Genomic DNA, 23,185 nt, shown 5'->3' on the forward strand with positions numbered 1-23,185 from the left:
CCTGTTGGGCCTCCTCAGCATAGCGTAGGGATACTGATTTGGCAGAGTGAGAGACTATAGAACAGGAAGTCGCACATTTTACTGCAGTGGCCTCTACTGGTGAAATGGAGTATTACATGCCATCTATTCCTGTGAATGGGTGGTCATGTAAACGATGGTCGTGTTCAGTCCTCCAGAGTGGGATCTATCCATTGCGCTGACACCCTGCTGTATTTATAAAAGGTGGTCCCGAACATTGGACACTTTTCAAGAGGGTACAATCCCTGAATGTTTTTTTAACATAACACTCTTCATACATATAAAATATTCTAACATATCACATGTAGTAATAAGATGAGTCACATGTTCACCCGATGATCACGTGACCAAGCCATATATCCATCCAGGTATACAAATAGTGGTTTCTCTACATTCACTGATATAATAGCTGTATCTTGTAACACCAGGTTACATACGTAGATGCCCATACTGATACTGGCCCCTATACCTATATATGGTCTCCATATATTCCACTACCCTGTTCAACTGGCCGTATTCTCAAGACCATATGAGTCTAAATAGAGATATGTAATAAGGACAACAAAACCAGCAGCGGCAGCTTGCTGAATGTTTCCAGGTGGCAATAAGATCATTACTGCTTGCTTTATTGCTATGACTTTAGCACGGCCAATTTACCCATCAATATGGTATAACCACACGATCGGGTAGTATCGCATGACTTCCAGCACGCCCATAACGTAGATCCATACGGATCCATTAGATTTGTTCGTACAAGACATAGTGTCACCTTGAAGATTCCAGCTGAATCAACCCTCGGAACAGGGACCGACTGACCAGAAGAATACTTGACCGAGTCTCAAGCCTTGGCCTTTGTCAGATTAAATATAAAAACTAATAAATATCCATTATACCTATTGCACGGCTTAAATCTGGCCCCTGTTAGCAGTGGCTGGGTGCAGCCTTTGGTCGCTGACCGCTCCAGCAATGTCTTTAGTGGTTTGTTCGGTAGTGTCCCAAAGGTCTCAGTCCAACCGAATGCCTGTTTTTTGCTGTATCCAGTCCAAATAACGGGTCACTCGGGTATAAACTCCAGGCTTGTCCTTTACTCCGCAGTCCTCACCCCAGCTGATGACGCCGATAAGGTGCATGCGACCATTAATGAGGCATACAAGTGGTCCCCCGGAATCACCCTGCAGGGAAAGAAGAAATGATGATGATGAAATTATGGATTACGATTATCTTCTTTGTCCTAGATTAAGAAATCATGTTGGCATTGTTCCAAAAACAGCACCACACCTTTTCAGGTTGAGTGTGGTATTGCAGCTCAGCCCCATTCTATATTCTATGGACCTTAGCTGCAATACCAGACTCAGCCTACGGATAGGTGTGGCACTGTTTTACAGGGGGTATCTTTACCCCTATTTAAAACAGTAAGTCTGACTCAGAAAATCCTTGAGGATCAGAAAGGGTAGTCTTGACCACTGTAGTGACCACTACAGGCAGATCATAGAATTACACGGTGACCACCGGCTAGTTTAACCCTTCATGATTTAGGTGTATAGAATAGGCTTTATGTAGGGAAATATAGACATTATGGGGTATTTCCAGCATGACGGGAATGACTTCCATATTTTGGAAAAGAAAGTAGTTACCTGACAAGCATCATCCTGGTTAACCGGATCACCGGCGCACAGCATGTTCTCGGTGGTCGTGCGGTCAGCTAGTTGCGCAGGGGTGCACAGCCGGTCAGGGTACAGCCTTACATGACCTTCTTTAAGTTGCTGTGACAGGAATGGAGAATCTGAAAGAAGAGGATACAGAGTTATAATATACACTCACCGGCCACTTTATTAGGTACACCTGTCCAACTGCTCGTTAACACTTAATTTCTAATCAGTCAATCACATGGCGGCAACTCAGTGCATTTAGGCATGTAGACATGGTCAAGACAATCTCCTGCAGTTCAAACCGAGCATCAGTATGGGGAAGAAAGGTGATTTGAGTGCCTTTGAACGTGGCATGGTTGTTGGTGCCAGAAGGACTGGTCTGAGTATTTCAGAAACTGCTGATCTACTGGGATTTTCACGCATAACCATCTCTAGGGTTTACAGAGAATGGTCCGAAAAAGAAAAAACATCCAGTGAGCGGCAGTTCTGTGGGCGGAAATGCGTTGTTGATGCCAGAGGTCAGAGGAGAATGGCCAGACTGGTTCGAGCTGATAGAAAGGCAACAGTGACTCAAATAGCCACCCGTTACAACCAAGGTAGCCAGAAGAGCATCTCTGAACGCAGCACAGTACGTCCAACTTTGAGGCAGATGGGCTACAGCAGCAGAAGACCACACCGGGTGCCACTCCTTTCAGCTAAGAACAGGAAACTGAGGCTACAATTTGCACAAGCTCATCGAAATTAGACAATTGAAGATTGGAAAAACGTTGCCTGGTCTGATGAGTCTCGATTTCTGCTGCGACATTCGGATGGTAGGGTCAGAATTTGGCGTCAACAACATGAAAGCATGGATCCATCCTGCCTTGTATCAACGGTTCAGGCTGGTGGTGGTGGTGTCATGGTGTGGGGAATATTTTCTTTCACTCTTTGGGCCCCTTGGTACCAATTGAGCAACGTTGCAACGCCAAAGCCTACCTGAGTATTGTTGCTGACCATGTCCATCCCTTTATGACCACAATGTACCCAACATCTGATGGCTACTTTCAGCAGGATAATGCAATGCCATGTCATAAAGCTGGAATCATCTCAGACTGGTTTCTTGAACATGACAATGAGTTCACTGTACTCCAATGGCCTCCACAGTCACCAGATCTCAATCCAATAGAGCATCTTTGGGATGTGGTGGAACGGGAGATTCGCATCATGGATGTGCAGCCGACAAATCTGCGGCAACTGTGTGATGCCATCATGTCAATATGGACCAAAATCTCTGAGGAATGCTTCCAGCACCTTGTTGAATCTATGCCACGAAGAATTGAGGCAGTTCTGAAGGCAAAAGGGGGTCCAACCCGTTACTAGCATGGTGTACCTAATAAAGTGGCCGGTGAGTGTAACATGATTGGTAGATTTCATATAGGACATAAAGACCCCTATCCTACATAAACATAGGGAAAGGGGTCATGTGGCGCTTTATTACAGTATATATTAGGCCAAATATGATTACACAGGGTCAGAAAATTATGGGGAACGCTTACATATTAATTATATGCCAAAAATCTCTACTGTGCCTGTGTGAGAAATTCTAATAAGAGCTGGAAGGAGGAGGGGGCGCTGTTTCATTGATGTTTATGGAAAATATGCTCCACAAACTGTGGTAAGACATGGTACTGCAATCATCCTCTGACCTTAATCTCGACAAAGTATACATTATTATATTACTTTAGATTGTATTCTTATTCATTATATTTTATATAGTCATATACTATTAATATGTATATGTTTGCTTAGTTTTCATACACTCCCTCGAAGGGTCACACCCAAATTTTAAATGCTACCATCAATGAGATCATTCTCATCATACTAGTTAGAAGACACCAGAAGTTGTGCATTTAGATAGATATGAAATAGATAGATAGCTAGATAGATTAGATAGATAGATAGATAGATAGATAGATGATAGAGAGATAGATACTGTAGATAGACCCATGATAGAGAGAAAGATAGATAGATAGATGATAGATAGATAGAACGATAGATAGATAGAACAATAGATAGATAGATAGATAGAACGATAGATAAATAGATGATAGATAGATAGATAGATAGACAGAACGATAGATAGATAGATATGAGACAGATAGATAGAACGATAGATAGATAGATAGATAGATAGATAGATAGGAGATAGATAGATAGATAGAACGATAGATAGAACGATAGATAGATAGATAGATAGATAGATAGATAGATAGATAGATAGGAGATAGATAGATAGATAGATAGATAGATAGATAGATAGAACGATAGATAGGAGATAGATAGATAGAACTATAGATAGATAGATAGATAGATAGATAGATAGATAGATAGATAGATAGATAGATAGATAGAACAATAGATAGATAGATAGATAGATAGATAGATAGATAGATAGATAGATAGATAGATAGATAGATAGATAGAACAATAGATAGATAGATAGATTTCCTTACTATGTGCATGTTTCCCGAATCCTGAGATTTCACATTCTGTCCAGTCCGGCAGTATCTGGTCTCTGACAGGCATACAGGCGGGCCGAGCACTGTCCGTCTCCATAGCACATGATCCAGAAAAAGACGTGAGCTTTAGAAGAGCTGTACGGCATAAACCATAGACATATATTATAGACATGAATGTGGCCACAGTTACTTTTTGGTCACTCTCTGATCTAATCCATGACCGCGCATTTCTGGCCCTTGCGCTATCTGTGTGCCCACTTAAAGGGAGCCTGTCATCAGAAGCCAGCACTGCAGATAGATAGGTCAGGGCCTGAATTAGTAGAGCGCCTAATTAACAAAACTAACAGAACTGATTGCTCAGGAATGGTGGGGGCTAGAGAAAAAATTCCCACTGTATTAGAATCAGTGAAGCAGCGACTATTGAAGAGCTGAAGTTAATGGAGGTGTTGAAAGGTCACCTTTAAATGCCTAGCTCCTTGGACCAAATGCAAAGTCCCTAACAGGACCCCTCACTTACTATAGGCCATTTGTAAGACCAGAGTCTATAAAGGTTGAAAGTTTTTTGGCCAATATTTAATAAATGTATAAGAAATGAATGGGTCTGCGCTGCAATACCAGGTACAGCCAATGGAGAAGAGTGGCGCTGTTTCTGAAAGCAGCTTTGTTTTTGTAATCTCCTACAGCTCTTATGTAGGTGGGCATGAGTGGTATAGTGTTCTGATAGTGTATACTCACCGATGTCATTGTCATAGGTAAAATCGTCAAACTGGGGGTGTACATGGAGGGCTTCTACCCTGAAGCCTTGCTCCGCCTCTCCAGCCGCCATCTGGAACGTCCGGCCCAGTTTTACCCGCAATACGTCAGGAGAAGACCTATAAAGAAAGGCTGTCAGTGACAAGACCTTACATATTGGGCATCAGCTATGGTCAGACACAATACTCACTCTTGATAGAAGCAATGGGCGGCAGTCACGACCCAGCAGGGGCTTATGAGCGTCCCACCACAGTGAAAATACTCTTTACCCCTGGACACACGAAAGATGGCCGCCATCCACGGGTGAGAGGTTATATGTGCGGATCTACCACTTGTGATTTTGAAGCGAGGCTTTAACTGGGGTCGGCGGATTCCACAATTTGCTGTCAAATAGGAAAAATAGAGATTACTTCTAGATCTTTCCTGACTACCTGGTCTACAGATCGCTCAGTCAGCACCACTTACAGCATCGGGGGACGTCGCAGAATTGCCAGGATGTTTCCGTGCCGTTCATCACATGACACCAAGGACGCACGTCGTTGTCTGGATTCCTGCAAAGTGCATGGAAATTATTTGTTTTTTTATATCCAAGCAGTAGAGAAGGGGTTAAATAGGACGTATTTGCTCTCTTGATATGTCTGATTTACTCCCCCGAACCCACAATTTTGCATCACCTATTCTTACGACTCGGTGTCCCTCTGTTATTCCTCCTGGAAATATATGAATTAACTGAAAACTGGGCGTTACCATGCACAATAAGGGTATGTTCACATGGAATAGAAGATTCCAAAATCTGTCCAGAATCGGATGGGGGGCAGTGACTTTTTTTTGAGGACGCTATCGAAAGACGTGTTCCACTGAATCAGCCGCAAAATCCGTAGCGCGATGCTATTCCTTATTAACCCCTTTGTGTCTGAGGCTACTCAGTGAGCAAACCTGTGGCGGAAACAGGAAGGGTCGCAATACAAGTCGGAAGACTGTCTCAAATTCTGTTGAGTGAACGTACGCCAAGACACTCCAAGCACAAGAAACTATACAAAAATACGGTAGTTACACAGGCCAATCTTAAGTAAGGACCTAAGAACGTCACCCACCTAAAACCATATTGTGGTCGTGATGGTGGAACATAACTAAGTTACATTTGGCTGCGAAATTATTCAGATTTTATTTCCAGGAGGAACAACAGAGGAACAATGCAAACAAAGTCCTAGGAAAAGATGTTACAGGATTTTTACTAAAATAGACTTGTCGGAATGATGATAGACATGGAAGTAAACTTAGTATGCCATAGTCTAGTAGACCACACACATTGACCGCATTAGCTTGGCCTTGCCCCAAAACTGTCACCTACCTGCAGTAATTGTGGCTCCCCAATCCTAATCTGCGGGCGCTTCCTTGCCAGGCACTGAAATGCTTTAACTTTAACAAAGGTGAGTCCCAACGCAGACAGCTGGCACCGGATAGGGTGGTACTCCATGACCCTTGGTAGGTGGTCCCGCGCTCAGAGTAACAGTCTGTTGTGTCTGGTCAGAAGAAATATTTTTATTATATCTAGGACATCATTGTAACTATGGATTAGCAGTGAATTATGGGTCATCATGGCTGAGGGCCACTGACAACAAACACCATCACCCCGTCGGCCTATATGAGGCTTCTATGTATGGATCTTTAGGACATATTCAATAAGTTGTATTGCTTAGACCGGTAGTCCCCAGGGATCGGCTTCAAGCAAGGCCATTTTTCCATGGCCCAACAGGGTGGGGTGGGATGGGAAGGCTCTCTGCTGGGATGGTCAATCACTAGACCTCGAGGCTGCATGCTTCGTGTTAGGCCGCACTGTTATGGTAACATGTAAATTAACACGTAACATGTAACATGTAACTAACATGTAACGCTACCCAATAGTAACGTGGCCTAGCGGGAAGTATCCGGCTAAGACTGAGGCCAGCCCATCACCCTGCCCCGTGTACCAGCAAAAAACCCCAACGGCCTGGTCCTGATCTGTGGACCGGTGTTTGGGGACCCCTGGCTTAGGCAATTCTACTTAGCCAGAAGTATCCAGTACTATTGTACTTAGAATCATAGCAAACCTAAAAACTAAAAGAATAAAAAAAAAGTACCGCTAATAACCACTAGGTGGAGTCAAATTAAAAGAAATCTCTGCCTTTCTGCCGAGTTCTCTGCAGGATAGTCTAAAACTATGGAAAACTCATATATCCCAGCACCTCCTGCCTAAATCTCCTGCTTTCCTTTCATCATATGTTGTCTCATGTTATAACTAAAACTGAGAAATATATAAAGAAATTCAGCCACCCCCCCCCCATCCTCCCAATTCAGTGTTGGGCTGCAGCAGGAACCTCCCCCCTATTCTTCTGCTTTCCTTTCATCATATGTTGTCTCAGATTATAAGTAAAACTGAGAAATATATAAAGAAATTCAACCATATCCCCCGTCCATCCTCCCAATTCAGTGTCTGGCTGCAGCAGGAGCCTCCCCCCTATTTTTCTTCTGCTTTCCTTTCATCATATGTTGTCTCCGGTTATAACTAAAACTGAGAAATATATAAAGAAATTCAGTTATATCCTCCCTTCTCCCAATTCAGTGTCTGGCTATGACAGGACTGGTTGCAGCAGGAGCCTCCCCCCAATTCTCTGTATGCAATAGGGCACCCACCATATACATATATCATGGGGGCCCATAGTGAAATATACTAAGTGCATGACATGTATACAAAATTAAGGAATCAAGGCGCTGGTGTAGACTTCAGCCCTTATTCACATCATTAGATTTGTTGGGGTGTGAAGCTTCACCCCTTCTCCACCTGCTTTGGTATGAACAGGGCAAAAGTCATCATTTCATGCTACTATTGATACCAAGCCTGTTTTGCTGATGCTCCAATTCTTGTCACATGACCATCCTTGCTCTACCCCTGCTGCCTGTATTCGGAGTAGAGCGGGGTCGGTCACATGACGAAGAGACGGAGCATGGGCAGAGCAGACAGATATAGAAGACCTCTGATATGAAAAGGAAGGGTATCCATATCAGTAATATCCTTCCATGTAAACCCTTTAATTGCAAAGGTTGATGGGGTCTTTGTTACGGACAAGGAATGTAAAGTTACGCCTATGTATTTTCCTGTATAACCGAAGTGTAGTATAGCATTTATATACCAGTAATAATTCTGTCACTACATATAATATACGGTAGGGCCATAATAGCTGGAAATACCATTATAACACTACAAGCTGCTTCCTGGCAGCCCGTCCTGTATTACTACAATGGACGTTCACTCACTTGCTGGGCAGGCTGGCACACTGCAGTAGTCCCAGATGTACTTCCCATTCTTAAATACATAACACCAGGGAGTCTTATCGCCATCCGGATTCCTGTAAGATAATAAATCACTTTAATCTAGAAGCTGCAGCAAGTCCCAGGTCAGGAGTTCAGAGACTTAATGGTTAAATAAATATGTTATAGCTGGACAATATGGCCTCTTGCCTAATAACTGCACCTCCTACTACTAAATCTGGCCAACTGTGTAAGGAACGCGACCTCCTCCTCAGAAGCATCCAAGGAACCCGAAAGTGGGAATAAGTACGTCTTTGTATTGTTGATTGTTCCAGAGACTGAAGGAACAAATACACTTTTATGATACGGTTTAACCGCAGTATGGTCTAATGTTGCACGGTTTTTATACCGCATACATGGTCAACCGTACCCTGCACAGACTGATAAAGTTGTTATATTAAATTAGAAAAAAAATGTTTGTTTTTTTCTAAAAACAGCGCCACTCTTGAACATAGGTTGTGCCTGGTATTGCAACTCAGATTGTGCAAGTAAAGAGTGAAATATTCTTGAGATATTCACCAACATGAGGGTGGCTAAATAGGAAATGGCACACTTCTGTAGCAATACTTTAAACCAGTAGAGGGCAGTATTCACATAAATCATGTTGTGTTGCTGGTACCTGCAGTGGTTGTGGTTTCCAAGCCCGAGTTCTTGCGCATTTCTGTGCTGTGCATTGTATAGTTTCTGGTTTAGTCCCTGAGATTTCCAGTTCACACAGGTGAGTCCGCTGTTTGTCCGACTGTAGTTTCCGCGGTAGGATTGTCCTGAGCCCTCGTAGCAAGAAGCTGCCGTATCTATCAGGTGGTAATGAGATATTAAATATCATTGGACAGGTACAGTTTAATAAATTCCCCCCATTGAGCGTAAAGAGGTACCTAGCATCAGTGGTGTATATAGAAATGAAGGGCCCTATAGCAAACATCTAACCATGTAGGGTCCACTGCAGAGAAGAAACCCTGAGAGGTTGTCCCCAAGACAGGTCCCCCATCTCCAAGGGCCCCATAGCAGCTGTACGGTCTACCTTGATGGTACGTACACCCTTGATCATTCACAACAGCACAACATGGCGCCCGCTCCTCGTACCTATTTCGCAGTGCTCTCCCTTGAATCCGCTGAGACATTTACACAGGTAATTTGAGGAATAAAGAGCCTGCACGCAACGTCCTCCATTGTAACACTTGGTCTCTGCACAGTCTACAGAAGACAACATGAAAGAGAATGAATGTCATTGCCCGTCTCATCTGTAGTCACACGCAAGTATGAGAAAATAGACTTACAGGGAATATATCATCCAAGTGGCTTATTTTTTTAACCCGTTTTCGGTTAAACATATTTTTTAAGTATTTTTGATCATTTTATTTAAAGTTTTCCATGTTACTATCTATATTTTGCAATTTGAACTCTGACCACTAAGCCTAATAATAGACTAGTACTTAGCGTTTAGAAGGTATAAGTCAATGAGGCAGATACTTAAGCCGTGCCACACCATCTAAGTACAGCTGCTCCCATGACAGCCGTAGTCTGATGTAGTGATTAGTATAGGAAGAAGAGATATGGGGTAAGTCTATTACATGAAGCGTCCATAGCAGAATGACCCAGAAAATAAGTGAACACTGGACACCATAGATTTGGACAAAGAGGTGGTATAAGATTAGGAAACAGAAACTTATACCCATGGCCTCTGTCTGGTATTGCACATATTCATATCTTTGTAATACCAGGCATAGCCTATGAGTGGCGCTGTTTTTGAAAAAAAAAAAAAAAATCAAGTCCAACCATCTCATATAAACCAACTGGACCAAATATCTAGGTATCAGATACTGATCGTCTGTCATAAAAGCACCAAGAAGATGGTCAGATTTTAACCCTTGCCTTCTTACCCATGAATGGTACACTGTGACACCTGCTCCGGCCATCCTCACAGCGACAGAACTCCACCCTCCGCCCCGCAGGACGCAGCCAGGTCTCTCCAGCTAGGTAGATCCTTCCGGAGTGTTTTTCCTCGCACCGAGCTGTAGAGTAAGAAAAAGTTAACAAACTGTATCTCATTTGCTAAGAGACTGATCAGATCTGGAGGATCCTTGAGTATATGCAATTGGACTTAAGGGGTATCCTTACCTTGACCTGTTATGGCAAATTCATAGGATATGGTATGAATGTCCGATAGATGTCAGACCCACCCCTGGGACCCGCACCTTTGTGTCCCCCAACTCCCAACCCAACTGGTTAGATGTCCACCACATCCAGGTGAAGAACAAATGGTGGCCTGTATATTCAAGGAAGTCTCCAGTTACCCCAATAGTATTCATTCCCAGTGCCAAGGAGATAGGAGTGAGTTTATAGGGTCGTGTTTGAGGGAGTCCTTATTTTGTAAAGTTGTCCCTGTTTTAGTCAAGTCCAAAAACTATTTTGGACCTTTGGGTTACTCTTCAGTTTTATGCAAGGAAAGTTACTACTACATTGTTTTACCTTCAATATAAGAGCGTAGACTGAGGGCTCCACCAATATCTAGACTGTGTGGGTGTCCCATGGGATAATACAATTTTGGGGTTCACTTCAATGACACCTACATTTTTAGGCTTTGTTATTTTTGGTCAGAGATAGCCCTTAATCTACCTTACATCTCCTCCATACATTAGAAATAGCCTACCATATTCCTAACACAACCGCACCATCTCCATTATCTCATTCCTCTAGTGTCCCCCTGGGCCCTGAAACAGAAAAAGGTCAATAATTACATTTATATGTCCTTGTTCCTCTCTTCTCTCGATGATGAAGAACCTGAAAAAGAAATAACAGAGATGTCAATAGGCTTTCTCATAATGGATTTTTGCCTACAAAAATTTAGAAGAAATCTCAGATGTGCCTAAGACGGTCCAGCCAAATATGTTGCCCAAATATGTCAATTTTTTTCTAATGTGTCTAAATTATGCCGCAATTTGTCCCAAGAGAATATACATAAATTCAGTAGTATGGTAGAGGGGTTCCCATAGGAAAGATCATAATGGGATCAACCATTATGGTGCCATCCAAGACAGAAGGACATGCTATTCTTCCTTTCCATACCTTTCCGAAACCTCAAGACAATTCTCCATACCACTTTTTTCCATCCTGTAGCAAAGGCATAGGTGTTACCCATGGCTTCATCCAGTGGCATAACTAAAGTCTTGTGGGCCCGCTGCAATCTTTTGTCCGGTGCCCCCTACCTCATCTCTACAGTGAATTCTTAATAGTGATGATTACGGGTGCTAAGGAGGTTAAAGGGGTATTCCCACCTCACATACTCAGCAGTCTTCACTGCTGTAAAATCTTCTTTCTTCCTGGTTTCTTGCATCATTTGGTGGGCGGGGTTTCACAGGCAACCTGCCGTTTAGCTCCACCCCCAAATTCACGTGTAGCTCCGCCCACCCACATTGGACTATGAAGTACAGGCAGCAGCAACTCCATTCTGTGTTACATACAGAGACTGCCTGTCTCTGCCATAATGAACACAACTGAATTAGCTAGCCTGATAACAGAGAACAGAGGAAATGAAATCAGCTCCTCTCCCCTATCTGAGTGCAGGACCTAGGTCACATGGTGTAGACACAGGAATAGCTAGATACACAGGCTGGCTCCCTGCATTTAGCCCCTCCTCCCTCCCCCCTGAGAGCAGCAGATACATCACTTGACTCATGAGCAGCTAAGTCAGGGCTGTGGCCACAAAGAATTGAATAAAGTAAGATAGTGGACAAACAAAGCAGTTTTGCTGAAGCTGTGTATTTAGGAAAAGTCTTACATTCACATTAACCAGCAGTATAGATAGGATCCTTGTGATGGGACAACCCCTTTAATCCACCTCAGTGTGGTCCGGGTCATTTGTGGGTCTCCTTGGTTTATGGGCCAGATGGAAGCTGCAATCTCAATACTGATACCAGTGCTTATGGGCCCTCTAAGGGCTAGTTCACATGGGGACATGGAGGCGGATTTTGACAGACAGCCGCTACCGCTGCTATCATTATACTCGGGGGTCTTTTCGGACCACCAAGTATAATGATTGGCGGATCGGGAGAGGTAAGAAACATAAAAAACACTGTTACTTACCTCTCCACGATCCGTGCAGACTTCGGCCTAGTCGTCTGATGTCTCATGACCCCGGCCTGCGTCCCCGGTCATATGACGTCTAACGTCATTGAAGATCGACTACTTCGGAGGCCGACAGCGTAGTAGACGGGAAATAGGTGAGTAACAGAGTTTTTTTTATGTTTTTCTCCCCCTGGGTCTCTGATTATTATACTCTGGGGTCTGAAAAGACCCCAGAGTATAATAATTGTTTATGGGTGTCCACAGTGGGACATAATACTGTGTGAAGGGGCCACAATGGGGGATAATACTGTGTACAGGGGCCACTATGGGGGATAATACTGTGTACAGGGGCCACTATGGGGGATAATACTGTGTGCAGGGGCCACTATGGGGGATAATACTGTGTACAGGGGCCACTATGGGGCATAATACTGTGTGCAGGGGCCACTATGGGGGATAATACTGTGTGCAGGGGCCACTATGGGGCATAATACTGTGTGCAGAGGCCACTATGGGGGATAATACTGTGTGCAGGGGCCACTATGGCGTATAATACTGCATGCAGGGGCCACTATGGGGGATAATACTGTGTGCAGGGGCCACTATGGGGGATAATACTGTGTACAGGGGCCACTATGGGGGATAATACTGTGTGCAGAGGCCACTATGGGGGATAATACTGTGTGCAGGGGCCACTATGGCGTATAATACTGCATGCAGGGGCCACTATGGGGGATAATACTGTGTACAGGGGCCACTATGGGGGATAATACTGTGTGCAGGGGCCACTATGGGGGATAATATTGTGTACAGGGGCCACTATGGGGGATAATACTGTGTGCAGGGGCCACTATGGGGGATAATACTGTGTGCAGGGGCCACTATGGGGCATAATACTGTGTGTAGGGGCTATTATGGGGCATAATACTGTGTACAGGGGCCACTATGGGACATAATACTGTGTGCAGGGGCCACTATGGGGGATGATACTGTGTGCAGGGGCCACTATGGGGGATGATACTGTGTGCAGGGGCCACTAAGGGACATAATACTGTGTGCAGGGGCTACTATGGGGGATAATACTGTGTGCAGGGGCCACTATGGGGGATAATACTGTGTGAAGGGGCTACTATGGGGCATAATACTGTGTGCAGGGGCCACTATGGGGGATAATACTGTGTGCAGGAGCCACTATGGGGGATAATACTCTGTGCAGGGGCCACTATGGGGCATAATACTGTGTGCAGGGGCTACTATGGGGCATAATACTGTGTGCAGGGGCCACTATAGGGCATAACAGAGCACGCAGGAATGCATAGGAGGGGTCGGTCGAGGTCTTCTGTGTCGCTCGGGGGGGGGGGGGGGCATGTCAAAAGTTCGCCACGTGGCCCCGCCATTCCTAGTTACGCTTCTGGTTACACCCCTCTTTACAATATGGTGTACCCCCATGGTACGTACACCCTTCATAACAAAATCTTCTTACCTCTTTAGTGGACGATACGACCTCGCTAAGGAGGAAGATCAATAAGATTGCCATTGCTCGGTGGCCACGAACACACATTTCAACCTGCAAGGTAAGGAAAGCAATTCAGGTAAGGAAAGGCCGGAAGAAGGGTAACCCATAACTAAAGAGCTGTAGAAATTTCCACCACATTCTTCTCTTTACCGCTTCTCCGTAACTTACATGGACCGCTTCCAGATCCCGCTCTAGAATAACATAAACCAGGACTCTCTGTAAGCTCCTGTCACTACATACCTACCAGCCTTAACATCTACTACATATCTCATCCTATGATCCCAGGCCTGGAATGACGCAGTATACGGTCAGCGAGAGTCATCATCATTTATAGTCATGTCTATGTGTGGTCTGGAAATAGTCCTTACTGAAATTATCAGTGGACATAAAACAGAAGTTCCCGATATTCCGGCTACACATCCCATAACAAAGACCTTCTGTCTGCCTGACACATGGTGTTACATTGTATGGTCCATCACTGTGTGTGACAATGGAGCGCGGGGATTTATGGAAATTGAGGATGTGGTTTTAAGACTATCTGGACCCAAAAATGAAGTTTTTGGCGTCTTCTGCATCTTGTTAATGAGCTATGATTACACGATTGGTCATATAGTTACTGTACATCCGAGGTCAAAGCTTATATAGACAATTCCCAAAAAATGGAATGGTTATGTTATCAGGAAACGAAACAATATTACAAATAATTTTAGTTTCCCTCCATTTGTAATAATTGCTATGTAATTGTAAGAGCCTGTTCATACTTGAGGCAGATTCGGATCAGCCCATTGAAAAAATGAGCGATCCGGCCTAGGATTCCGCGACTGATTCTGCAACTTGAGACCACCTCTGCAGCATTGCGCCCCGGGGGTGGAAAATGAAGAGGAAACTGAGGCGGATTTTCCGAAATATGAAGAGGCCCTTATTAAAAAAACAATAATAATTTTTTAAACTATTCCACTAGGAAACCATAAACCTAAATCAAGTCTAAATACCCTTAGTACACTTAGTGCCTAAATACCCTTAATACCCTAGGGCAGCACGGTGGCTCAGTGGTTAGCATTGCAGCGCTGGGGTCCTGGGTTCAAATCCTGCCAAGGACAACATCTGCAAGGAGTTTGTATGTTCTCCCCGTGTTTGGTGGGTTTCCTCCAGGTACTCCGGTTTCCTCCCACACTTCAAAGACATACTGATAGGGAATATAGATTGTGAGCCCTATATGGGACAGTGACTGACAATATCTGTACAACGCTGCGGAATATGATGGCGCTATAAAAAAAAAGCGTAATAAATAATAATAAATACCCTGAGTGTCATATCAATAACTCAGGAGGGCAAAGATGGAAAACTTGTGGGATGACATGTACTGGTAGTATCTTTGCTTTTCAGTAGGGCATAGGATTAGATTTGACCCCCCACCTTCCCATGAAACAATTCTATTCTGGTAAGGTTGGGTCAATGGCGTAACAAGTGACTTGTGCAAACTTTTGTCTGGGCTTCCCCACCCCCCAGCGCCTCTAACAGGTTTTGGCTAGGTGCTGTTCATCATTCATATCTCCCTTCCCGTAGACCCCATAGACTTTTACCTCCTCCAATTCTCTGTGTCGGCGACTCCGACACAGATGTGAACGAAGCCTAAGTTTATCAGACCGCCAAATGCGTAATACAAGTCACAAAAAATTATCACAGAAATACACCCGCTGTTTACCCGATGCGCCTTTGCAGTTCCATGTTTCCCATAAAATGGCTACTTCTGCTTTCTAGAGGAACTTTTTGCAATAAACATCTTGCACAGTTCTCCTATTTCTTAATAAAATTGAGACACTTTACAATAATTTTATTGTTAACCCCTTACGGCCCGAACAACCTAAATACTAGAGATGAGCGAACACTGTTCGGAACAGCCATTCTGAACAGCACGCTCCCATAGAAGTGAATGGAAACGGCCGGCACCCGGGGGGTTCCATTCATTTCTATGGGAGCGTGCTGTTCGGATCAGTGTTTGCTCATCTCTACTAAATACCCTTATTCCCCCACGGTGTTAGTTATACCAATAACATAAACCGGTGCAGAGAGATAAAAAAAACTTAGGGATTTATATTTACTGGTGACAGACGTGTTAAAAATGACTCCTATATAGTATTCCCCTCCCCCGATATGTTTTTTATTGTAATTTTTACTGTACGAAAAACATCTTTTCTCCTGAAACTTGTCTAATTCCCTACAGTATTGTGCTATTATCTAAGCCGTGTGGTTGGACTGGATCCCATTATAACCCCATGTCTGAAACCATGAATGTCTATGGGTCATCAGATGACTCATGGGCTTAGGGAAGACAAACATCACTCTAGGCCTAGCCTGACCCTCCGAATTACTAGAGCATCTTCTACTTGGCTCAGAGCCTGGACTACTTGGAACCCAATGAAGTGTTATGTGTTTCCTTCTTCATGTCTCACCGTCTGTTTTTTGCTTGGCCAAATACACCTCACACTAAATATTGAATTTTTAGACTTCATCTAATTGTCTCCTCCGTGGAATTTGTCCAGAAGATCTCGCTGGAGCAGCTTTGTCATCGTCTGGGGAATCTTGAAGCATTTATCGTAAACCGTAATGACCTGACACGTTTGGGTTGTTCTGGGAATAATTTTGAGGGTTTTTTTTTAAAGTTTGTTTTTGAAGGGTCAAAGGCGAAGGACTGTAAGGCGGCCGTGTATCTAGAATAATATTGGGAGAGAATTCACGTGATTTCTTCTGCCCTTCTTGAGAGCAGGCTATGACACAAGGAGAGAGAAGAGCTCTGAGATATATAGGGGAATTTCTTAGTTAAAAGCAGGACTCCTCGGAGAGACGGTAAGAGTCCGGCTTACCCCGCGCGCACACAGTGATTGATACAGTGTATACTGATACAAGTAAGTATGTCAATCATCATATTAGGTGGGGGGCTACCAAAAATTTTGCTATTTTTGAAACCAAACTTAACCCCTTTAACCCTCTTTCTAACAACCTAAATCCCCTCATTCCCCTAGGGTGTTAGTTACCATTTTTGGTAGTATTAAGGACTTGGACTCCTCCTCATGAAACCTAATTTTCCTACTGTCCCTCATTTTTTTTTTACCATGATTTCATATCTACAAAAACAAATCGCAAAGTAACTTTTTAGCACTTGCTTTCGGCGAGGTACCAAGCAAGCCAAAGTAGAACTTAGAAGGTCTAAACAGGTTCTGGTTGTCACTATAGATGACAACCAGACACATGAAGCGGATACGTTTTTGGAAAACAAAGTATAGAGTACCCGAACTCAGTTGAGTCGAGTTGAACCGAACCAAGTCAAGTCAGTTCCTTGCAATTTTTTGTGACCCTTCCATTTGCTTGTCCACTTACCTTCTGCATTGTTGGAGACGTCTTGCTAGAACTTCTGCAGTCTGTAGTCGTGTGCTCTTTCCGAAGACTGTGAGCAGCTGCTCAGAAAAAAAAGAGAGGACAACATTACTGAAGGGTTAGTCAGCAGAAAGAAAGCGAGGAGATAGGCAGGCGGGGGACTTGTGGAGGAGGAGGAGGAGAGTCCGGGTAGAGAGGACCACAATAAGGCTCAGAGACAAAGACTGTTCCTATAGAGGAAGTTATAGAGACATAAAGACAAGAGGATGAGTGTGCACAGGGAGCAAACATTCAGGGAAGTCATACATCACATAGTCAATATGCAAAGAAGTGTGAAGGGTTCAAAGCAATGTGGGATCTATGGGACCTCGAAGGGTTAAGTGGAATCTAAAGTAGTTTACATGAGTACAGAGTGAGTAGACTTCAGTGTCGGATATGTTTATGGCTCTAAGTATTTATCCATCGACCTTTTCTAATCTCTGACCGTGGATTTACTCATACTAGGTTCACTGCCAAACTGTCCCCCCGCCATCACTGAGACATCTGCCCATTCTTAGGTCCGTCATGTACTTCTACTGCGATGGCGCAGATCTGATGATCCATAAAAAGTCAACATTACCATCCATACGGCTTTCAAAAACCTTTTAACTGCGCCAGTGTCCATTCAGGACATAGTCCATCTGAAACTGTAGGCAAAAAAATCCTACAAGGAGGGCTTTCTCATCCAGCAATGTAACCCAAATGAACCCAATATAGTCAATGGAGTCTCTCAGGATCCGTTATTAGATGAATTTCTTGTACTGTTCAGATAGTTGATAGTTGATAGTTGTATTAGTTGTGCGTTGAAGGTAAACGCACCCTAATACATTTCACCTTCGATGAGCTGACACCATTGTTATCCCCCCTTAACTGTAATGCCTACATAAATGTACCATATAGAGCTTATATATAGTCACTGCAAGATGGTGTAGTGCCTAATAGAGTTGGTTTCAGGGCAAAGGATAATAATGGACTTGTGTTATCATATTATTATACTGTCACCATTCCTATCTCTACTTCTACCAAGAAAGAAGGAGGGGGTAATACACTTAAAGGACATCTTATCTCAAGAGAAAACAATAAGGATTAGTCAGAAGAATCTAAGCATGGCCATACACTTTTAAATAGCTAAAATCTCACCCTACACATGAACACTTGGTTCAACCGAGAGTTCTTGCGTTCCTGGTAGTAGAGGCCACTGCCAGACACCTAGAGGAGATGACTTACCAATCACAACCTTCAAAAGGACCCTGAGGACCTAACTCTTCATGAAATCCTACAACCTCCAAGAGGATCCATCATTTTAGGGAAGCCTACAACCTTCAAGAGAACTCTGAGGACCCATTTCTTCATGAAATCCTGGAACCTTTAAGAAGACCCTGAGGACCCACCTCTTCATGAATTCCTACAACCTCCAAGAGGACCCTCCTCTTCATGACATCCTACAGCCTTCAAGAGAACCCCGAGGACCCACCTCTACATGAAATCCTACAACCACCAAGAGGACCCTGAAGACCCACCTCTACATGAAATCCTACAACCTCCAAGAGGACCCTGAAGACCCACCTCTACATGAAATCCTACAACCTCCAAGAGGACCCTGAAGACCCACCTCTACATGAAATCCTACAACCTCCAAGAGGACCCTGAAGACCCACCTCTTCATGAAATCCTACAACCATTGAGACAGCCCTTAGGACCCACCTCTTCACGAAAGCCTACAACCTTCAAGAGGACCCCAGGACTTATCTCTTCATCTCTTCTCCAACAACACTATTGCCACCACACCACCATCTGCACAGCTTCTACCATCACTTTCTGTCTCTATCTCCCTTCCCTCAATGATTGGCAGGACCCTCCATCCCATTGTACCATTTGGTCACCATGTTACTATTGTTTTTGTGTATTGTACAGTATACATAAACTTTCTTGAAATGTAAAACCCTATAGAATTGATAACCTGAAAATAATAACAAAAAGAACCTCATATTACCATAAGGGACCTTGTAAGTGAAGGTTCTACTCAAAGGAATCCCCTACTCCTACCTCGAAGCATCTTTGGGTAAAGCATTACATTATATTATAAGATGTTGACCATTATATCTGCCCCCATGCCAAGTAGGATAAGCGTACACTCCCTACTATAAACGTGGCAGCATCTCCTAGAGTTGTCTTCTAGGAATCCTTGACCAGGTTCTAAACATCTCCAGGCTTTCGCACTGGTTGCGAAACTTAGGTCTAGATGGCTGCCGTAACCTTATTCTACTGGTTACTATGAATCACTACACAGTCATGTTACTAAAGTCAAGTTGATTATTTCAAGATCTGGTGATGGAAATCATACAGCATATAGGTCATTTGTAGGGTCTTTTTTTTTTTTTTTGGTCATGCAGACTCAAAAAATATGCAGCATCCTCCAAGTGTTAGAAGATACAAAAAGTTTTCTTCCTCTCTGCAGGGTGAATACAAAATCAGCTCTGTACAAAGACCGAATCTCAAATATTCAAGGACTTTCCAGCGTATATGAAGCTTTTACTGTTATAATCCCGCAAAAATAACAAGGTTAGAGAAAGTTGCACTGCTGGGTTTCCCCCTCACCTTCTTTAGATATAGTGTTTCATTTCACTACAGCTCCTCCGCAGGGGAAAAGAGGTATTACACATATTCATTTCAAATTTATAAGCTGTCCAAGTAGTGCATGGACATGTCGGGTCCTCCAGAGACAGACGCTCTTTGTAGCCAGTGCCAACTTGGGCTTACTCATGGAGGGATTGATAGTTGTCATTATTGGGTTTTAGGCTGAGTTCATACAGGTTTTTTTGGGCTGAATTTTGACGCGGGAGCTGTTCACTTCTTGTTTCAGCTAGCGTTTTTTGCCACTCACGGAAAAAAGAAGCGAGCTGCCCTTTCTTGCCACGGATTCCTCGGCGGAATCCATCACAGCATCCGCAGCGCGACACTCCCTCCTGACTACACCCATTCATTTGGGCCTACACTGGAGCGGAATGCCGCTACTAGATGCTTTTTTTTTCTGCAATTTTGGGATGAGATTAAATAAGATTCACTTTGCTGGGACTGTAAAACACAATATTTTTCCCGCAATGGCCAAATAATGCGGCGTTTCAGCACAATATGGCCTCAAAATTGGGTTCAACAGAAGAATTCTACAAAAAATGTAAAAAATTTTAAACATAGGAGCATATGGTCGACATTTGCACCCATGTAGCGTACGGTTGCCTATGTTACGGCTTTATGTTTAGCATATAGACAGCAGAAGCGAAGTCTGAACAGAGCCTTAGATAACACAAAGCGCCCTTGTCTCTGGCACAGGTGTTATCAATGGCATTTGGTGGTCGGTGAGTCACGGGGAAAGTAATCTCTATAAGAATGTGTAATTGTCAGTGAAGGTGAATTACACCTGGATATGAGGATCCAGCTCAGAGAAGAAACCGGCCTCAGATTACAAGTGGTGGAGTGATGCATCACCTACAGTGAAAGCCCATTATAGAGGAACCGTCACCTCCTCTGACATGTCTGACTTGGTAAATAATCCAACAATTCTCAAGCTTCTTCTTCTTAAAAGTTCCTATTTCGTTCCTCTGTTATTCCTCCGGGAAATGTATAAATAAATTGACAGCTGGTGGGGGATTCTCTGCACACTCTAGTATTGTCCATTCAGTGCCGCTAGTGTTAGAAACCTCTTTCACAAATGGACTAAATTTCCAATAGGAATAACTGAGGAACAGCACAGTGCAAAATGATAAGATGCTCCACAATCGCAATGTCTTGGAGAATGCAATATGTCAGGAGAGGTGACAGATTTTAGCATAGTCCTCATGGCTGACAAAATCTGGAAGTAAAATGGTCAAAACAGCAGAAAACTGGACCATGAATAAGAATTTCCTTCCTTTTGAGGACCATGACATCAGTCCTGCAGGTGGTCACAGTCATGGACTCTACAGGAAGGACCTCTGAGGTGTTCACACTAGGGACCCCCATGGCTCACAAACCCTTGATTATACAGTAATGTAGTCTGGTATATACACCTCTTCCTATATACCCTACTAGGACATGTAGAGCGCCCCACGACGCTGGTTCTGTTTATTACCTTACTGACCCAAAAGCCTTGTTTACAGTGTCAGGTCCTCCGACTGCTGATAAGGGTTATCTGACCCTGACACCGATACATGCAGCGCCCCACATATACACCAGCCGTACCGAACTGATATCTGACCTCAAGAAACACACAGGCCACAACTAACATGTACGGTATATAGTATATTGGGTCACATCTGAAAATGAAGTGTATAGGATATACTGTCAACTGCGTCCTATACAGCGAGATACAGACCTAGCGCAGTCCTATTGGATATATAGACCAGTGAACAGTCCTACTATATAATATATATACACTACAGACTAAGTCCTATACACTGATATACAGAATGGAGAACAATCCTATTGTATAATATATATACACTGATATACAGACCAGAGAACAGACCTATTATATAATATATATACACCGGAGACTTTGTCCTATATACTGATATACAGACTGGAGAACAGACTTATTATATAATATATATATATACGCCAGAGACTGTGTGTTATACACTGATATACAGACCAGAGAACAGTCCTATTATATAATATATATATATATATATATATATATATATATATATATACTGGAGACTGTGTCCTATATACTGATATACAGACCCGAGAACAATCCTATTATATAGTATATATACACTGGAGACTGTGTCCTATATACTGATATACAGACCCGAGAACAATCCTATTATATAGTATATATACACTGGAGACTGTGTCCTATATACTGATATACAGACCCGAGAACAGTCTTATTATAATATATATATACACCAGAGACTGTGTCCTATATACTGATATACAGACCAGAGAACAGCCTTATTATAATATATATATATATATATATATATATATATATATATATATATATATATCACTACATCCTATACTGTTATATACATACTGTCAGCATATATGAAATACTTCCAATACTTTTTCGCATTTCATTGAATTTCTAGTCATCTTTATCCTATATGCAGTATAGCAATACACGACTATATACATACAGGAGCCTGCGTCCTATACCCTCATATACAGACCAGAGAACAATTCTATTATATATAAAATATATGTACAGTTTGCTGTATCCAACACACCAATACAGTGATCTATACACCAGAGAACAGTCCTATTGCGTAATGATATATGATACATATACTGTATATACGGGAGACGACGTCCTATACTGTTATATACATACCGTCAGCATATATGAAATACTTCCAATACTTTTTCGCATTTTATTGAATTTCTAGTCATCATCTATATCTTATATGCAGCATACCAATACACGACTATATACATACAGGAGACTGCGTCCTATACCCTCATATACACAACATCTATATATTTTTATATATATTTGTTTTCTATTTGGCTTGCACTCCTCCTCCTCCTCCTCCGCTATGTTCAGTATAGCCATACATATGTATATAGGTAGTATTCGGTGTGACCCCATAGCTGGCTCTTACCTCTGTTGGTCTTCTACTTCAGTAATGTGAAGACTTTGGTGTCACTCCATTTTTTATAGGGCTGCTACCAGGGGGCCGGAGGGTTTCGTGTTGGTGGGAGAACATGAGTGACATCACAGGTCTCCTCCCTCGCCACAGTCTGACCTCACACATACAGGGGGGGCTCTGACTTATTCTCAGGAATTATTATAGTAATCCCCCCCTGCTGGTCGCTTTCCCTTTTTTGCTGAATAACCGGAAACCTGTTATTACAGTCAGGAGGGAGATAAGACAATATGACCTGCAGAGGGCTGCCGGGGAAGAGCTGCTGCTCTGTAAGGCACAGTTCACATC

At 43.1% G+C, this 23,185-nt stretch overlaps 1 protein-coding gene across 1 annotated transcript; it reads right to left on the reverse strand.

The window, feature by feature from the left end:
- Positions 1-689: 689 nt before the first annotated feature.
- Positions 690-22,923, reverse strand: PLAT (plasminogen activator, tissue type). Its single transcript, XM_075272731.1, has 15 exons — positions 22,853-22,923; positions 17,226-17,302; positions 13,815-13,898; positions 11,005-11,047; positions 10,147-10,278; positions 9,350-9,460; positions 8,886-9,060; positions 8,213-8,304; positions 6,270-6,441; positions 5,384-5,469; positions 5,109-5,301; positions 4,901-5,037; positions 4,160-4,300; positions 1,653-1,801; positions 690-1,190 (listed from the first exon to the last, which is right to left on the reverse strand). Exons 2-15 carry the CDS (start codon positions 17,232-17,234, stop codon positions 1,023-1,025), a joined length of 1,692 nt encoding a protein of 563 aa, XP_075128832.1. The 5' UTR covers positions 17,235-17,302; positions 22,853-22,923; the 3' UTR covers positions 690-1,022.
- Positions 22,924-23,185: the final 262 nt, after the last annotated feature.

The sequence above is a fragment of the Leptodactylus fuscus genome, chromosome 5 (assembly GCF_031893055.1).
Source record: "Leptodactylus fuscus isolate aLepFus1 chromosome 5, aLepFus1.hap2, whole genome shotgun sequence".
Lineage (NCBI taxonomy): Eukaryota > Metazoa > Chordata > Amphibia > Anura > Leptodactylidae > Leptodactylus > Leptodactylus fuscus.

Coding starts and splice junctions, on each gene's coding strand:
- PLAT (XM_075272731.1), bottom strand. Junction 9,461..10,146: donor TCACAGTGTACCATTCATGG/GTAAGAAGGCAA, acceptor TGTCTTCTGTAG/ACTGTGCAGAGACCAAGTGT. Junction 1,191..1,652: donor ACCAGGATGATGCTTGTCAG/GTAACTACTTTC, acceptor CTTTCCCTGCAG/GGTGATTCCGGGGGACCACT.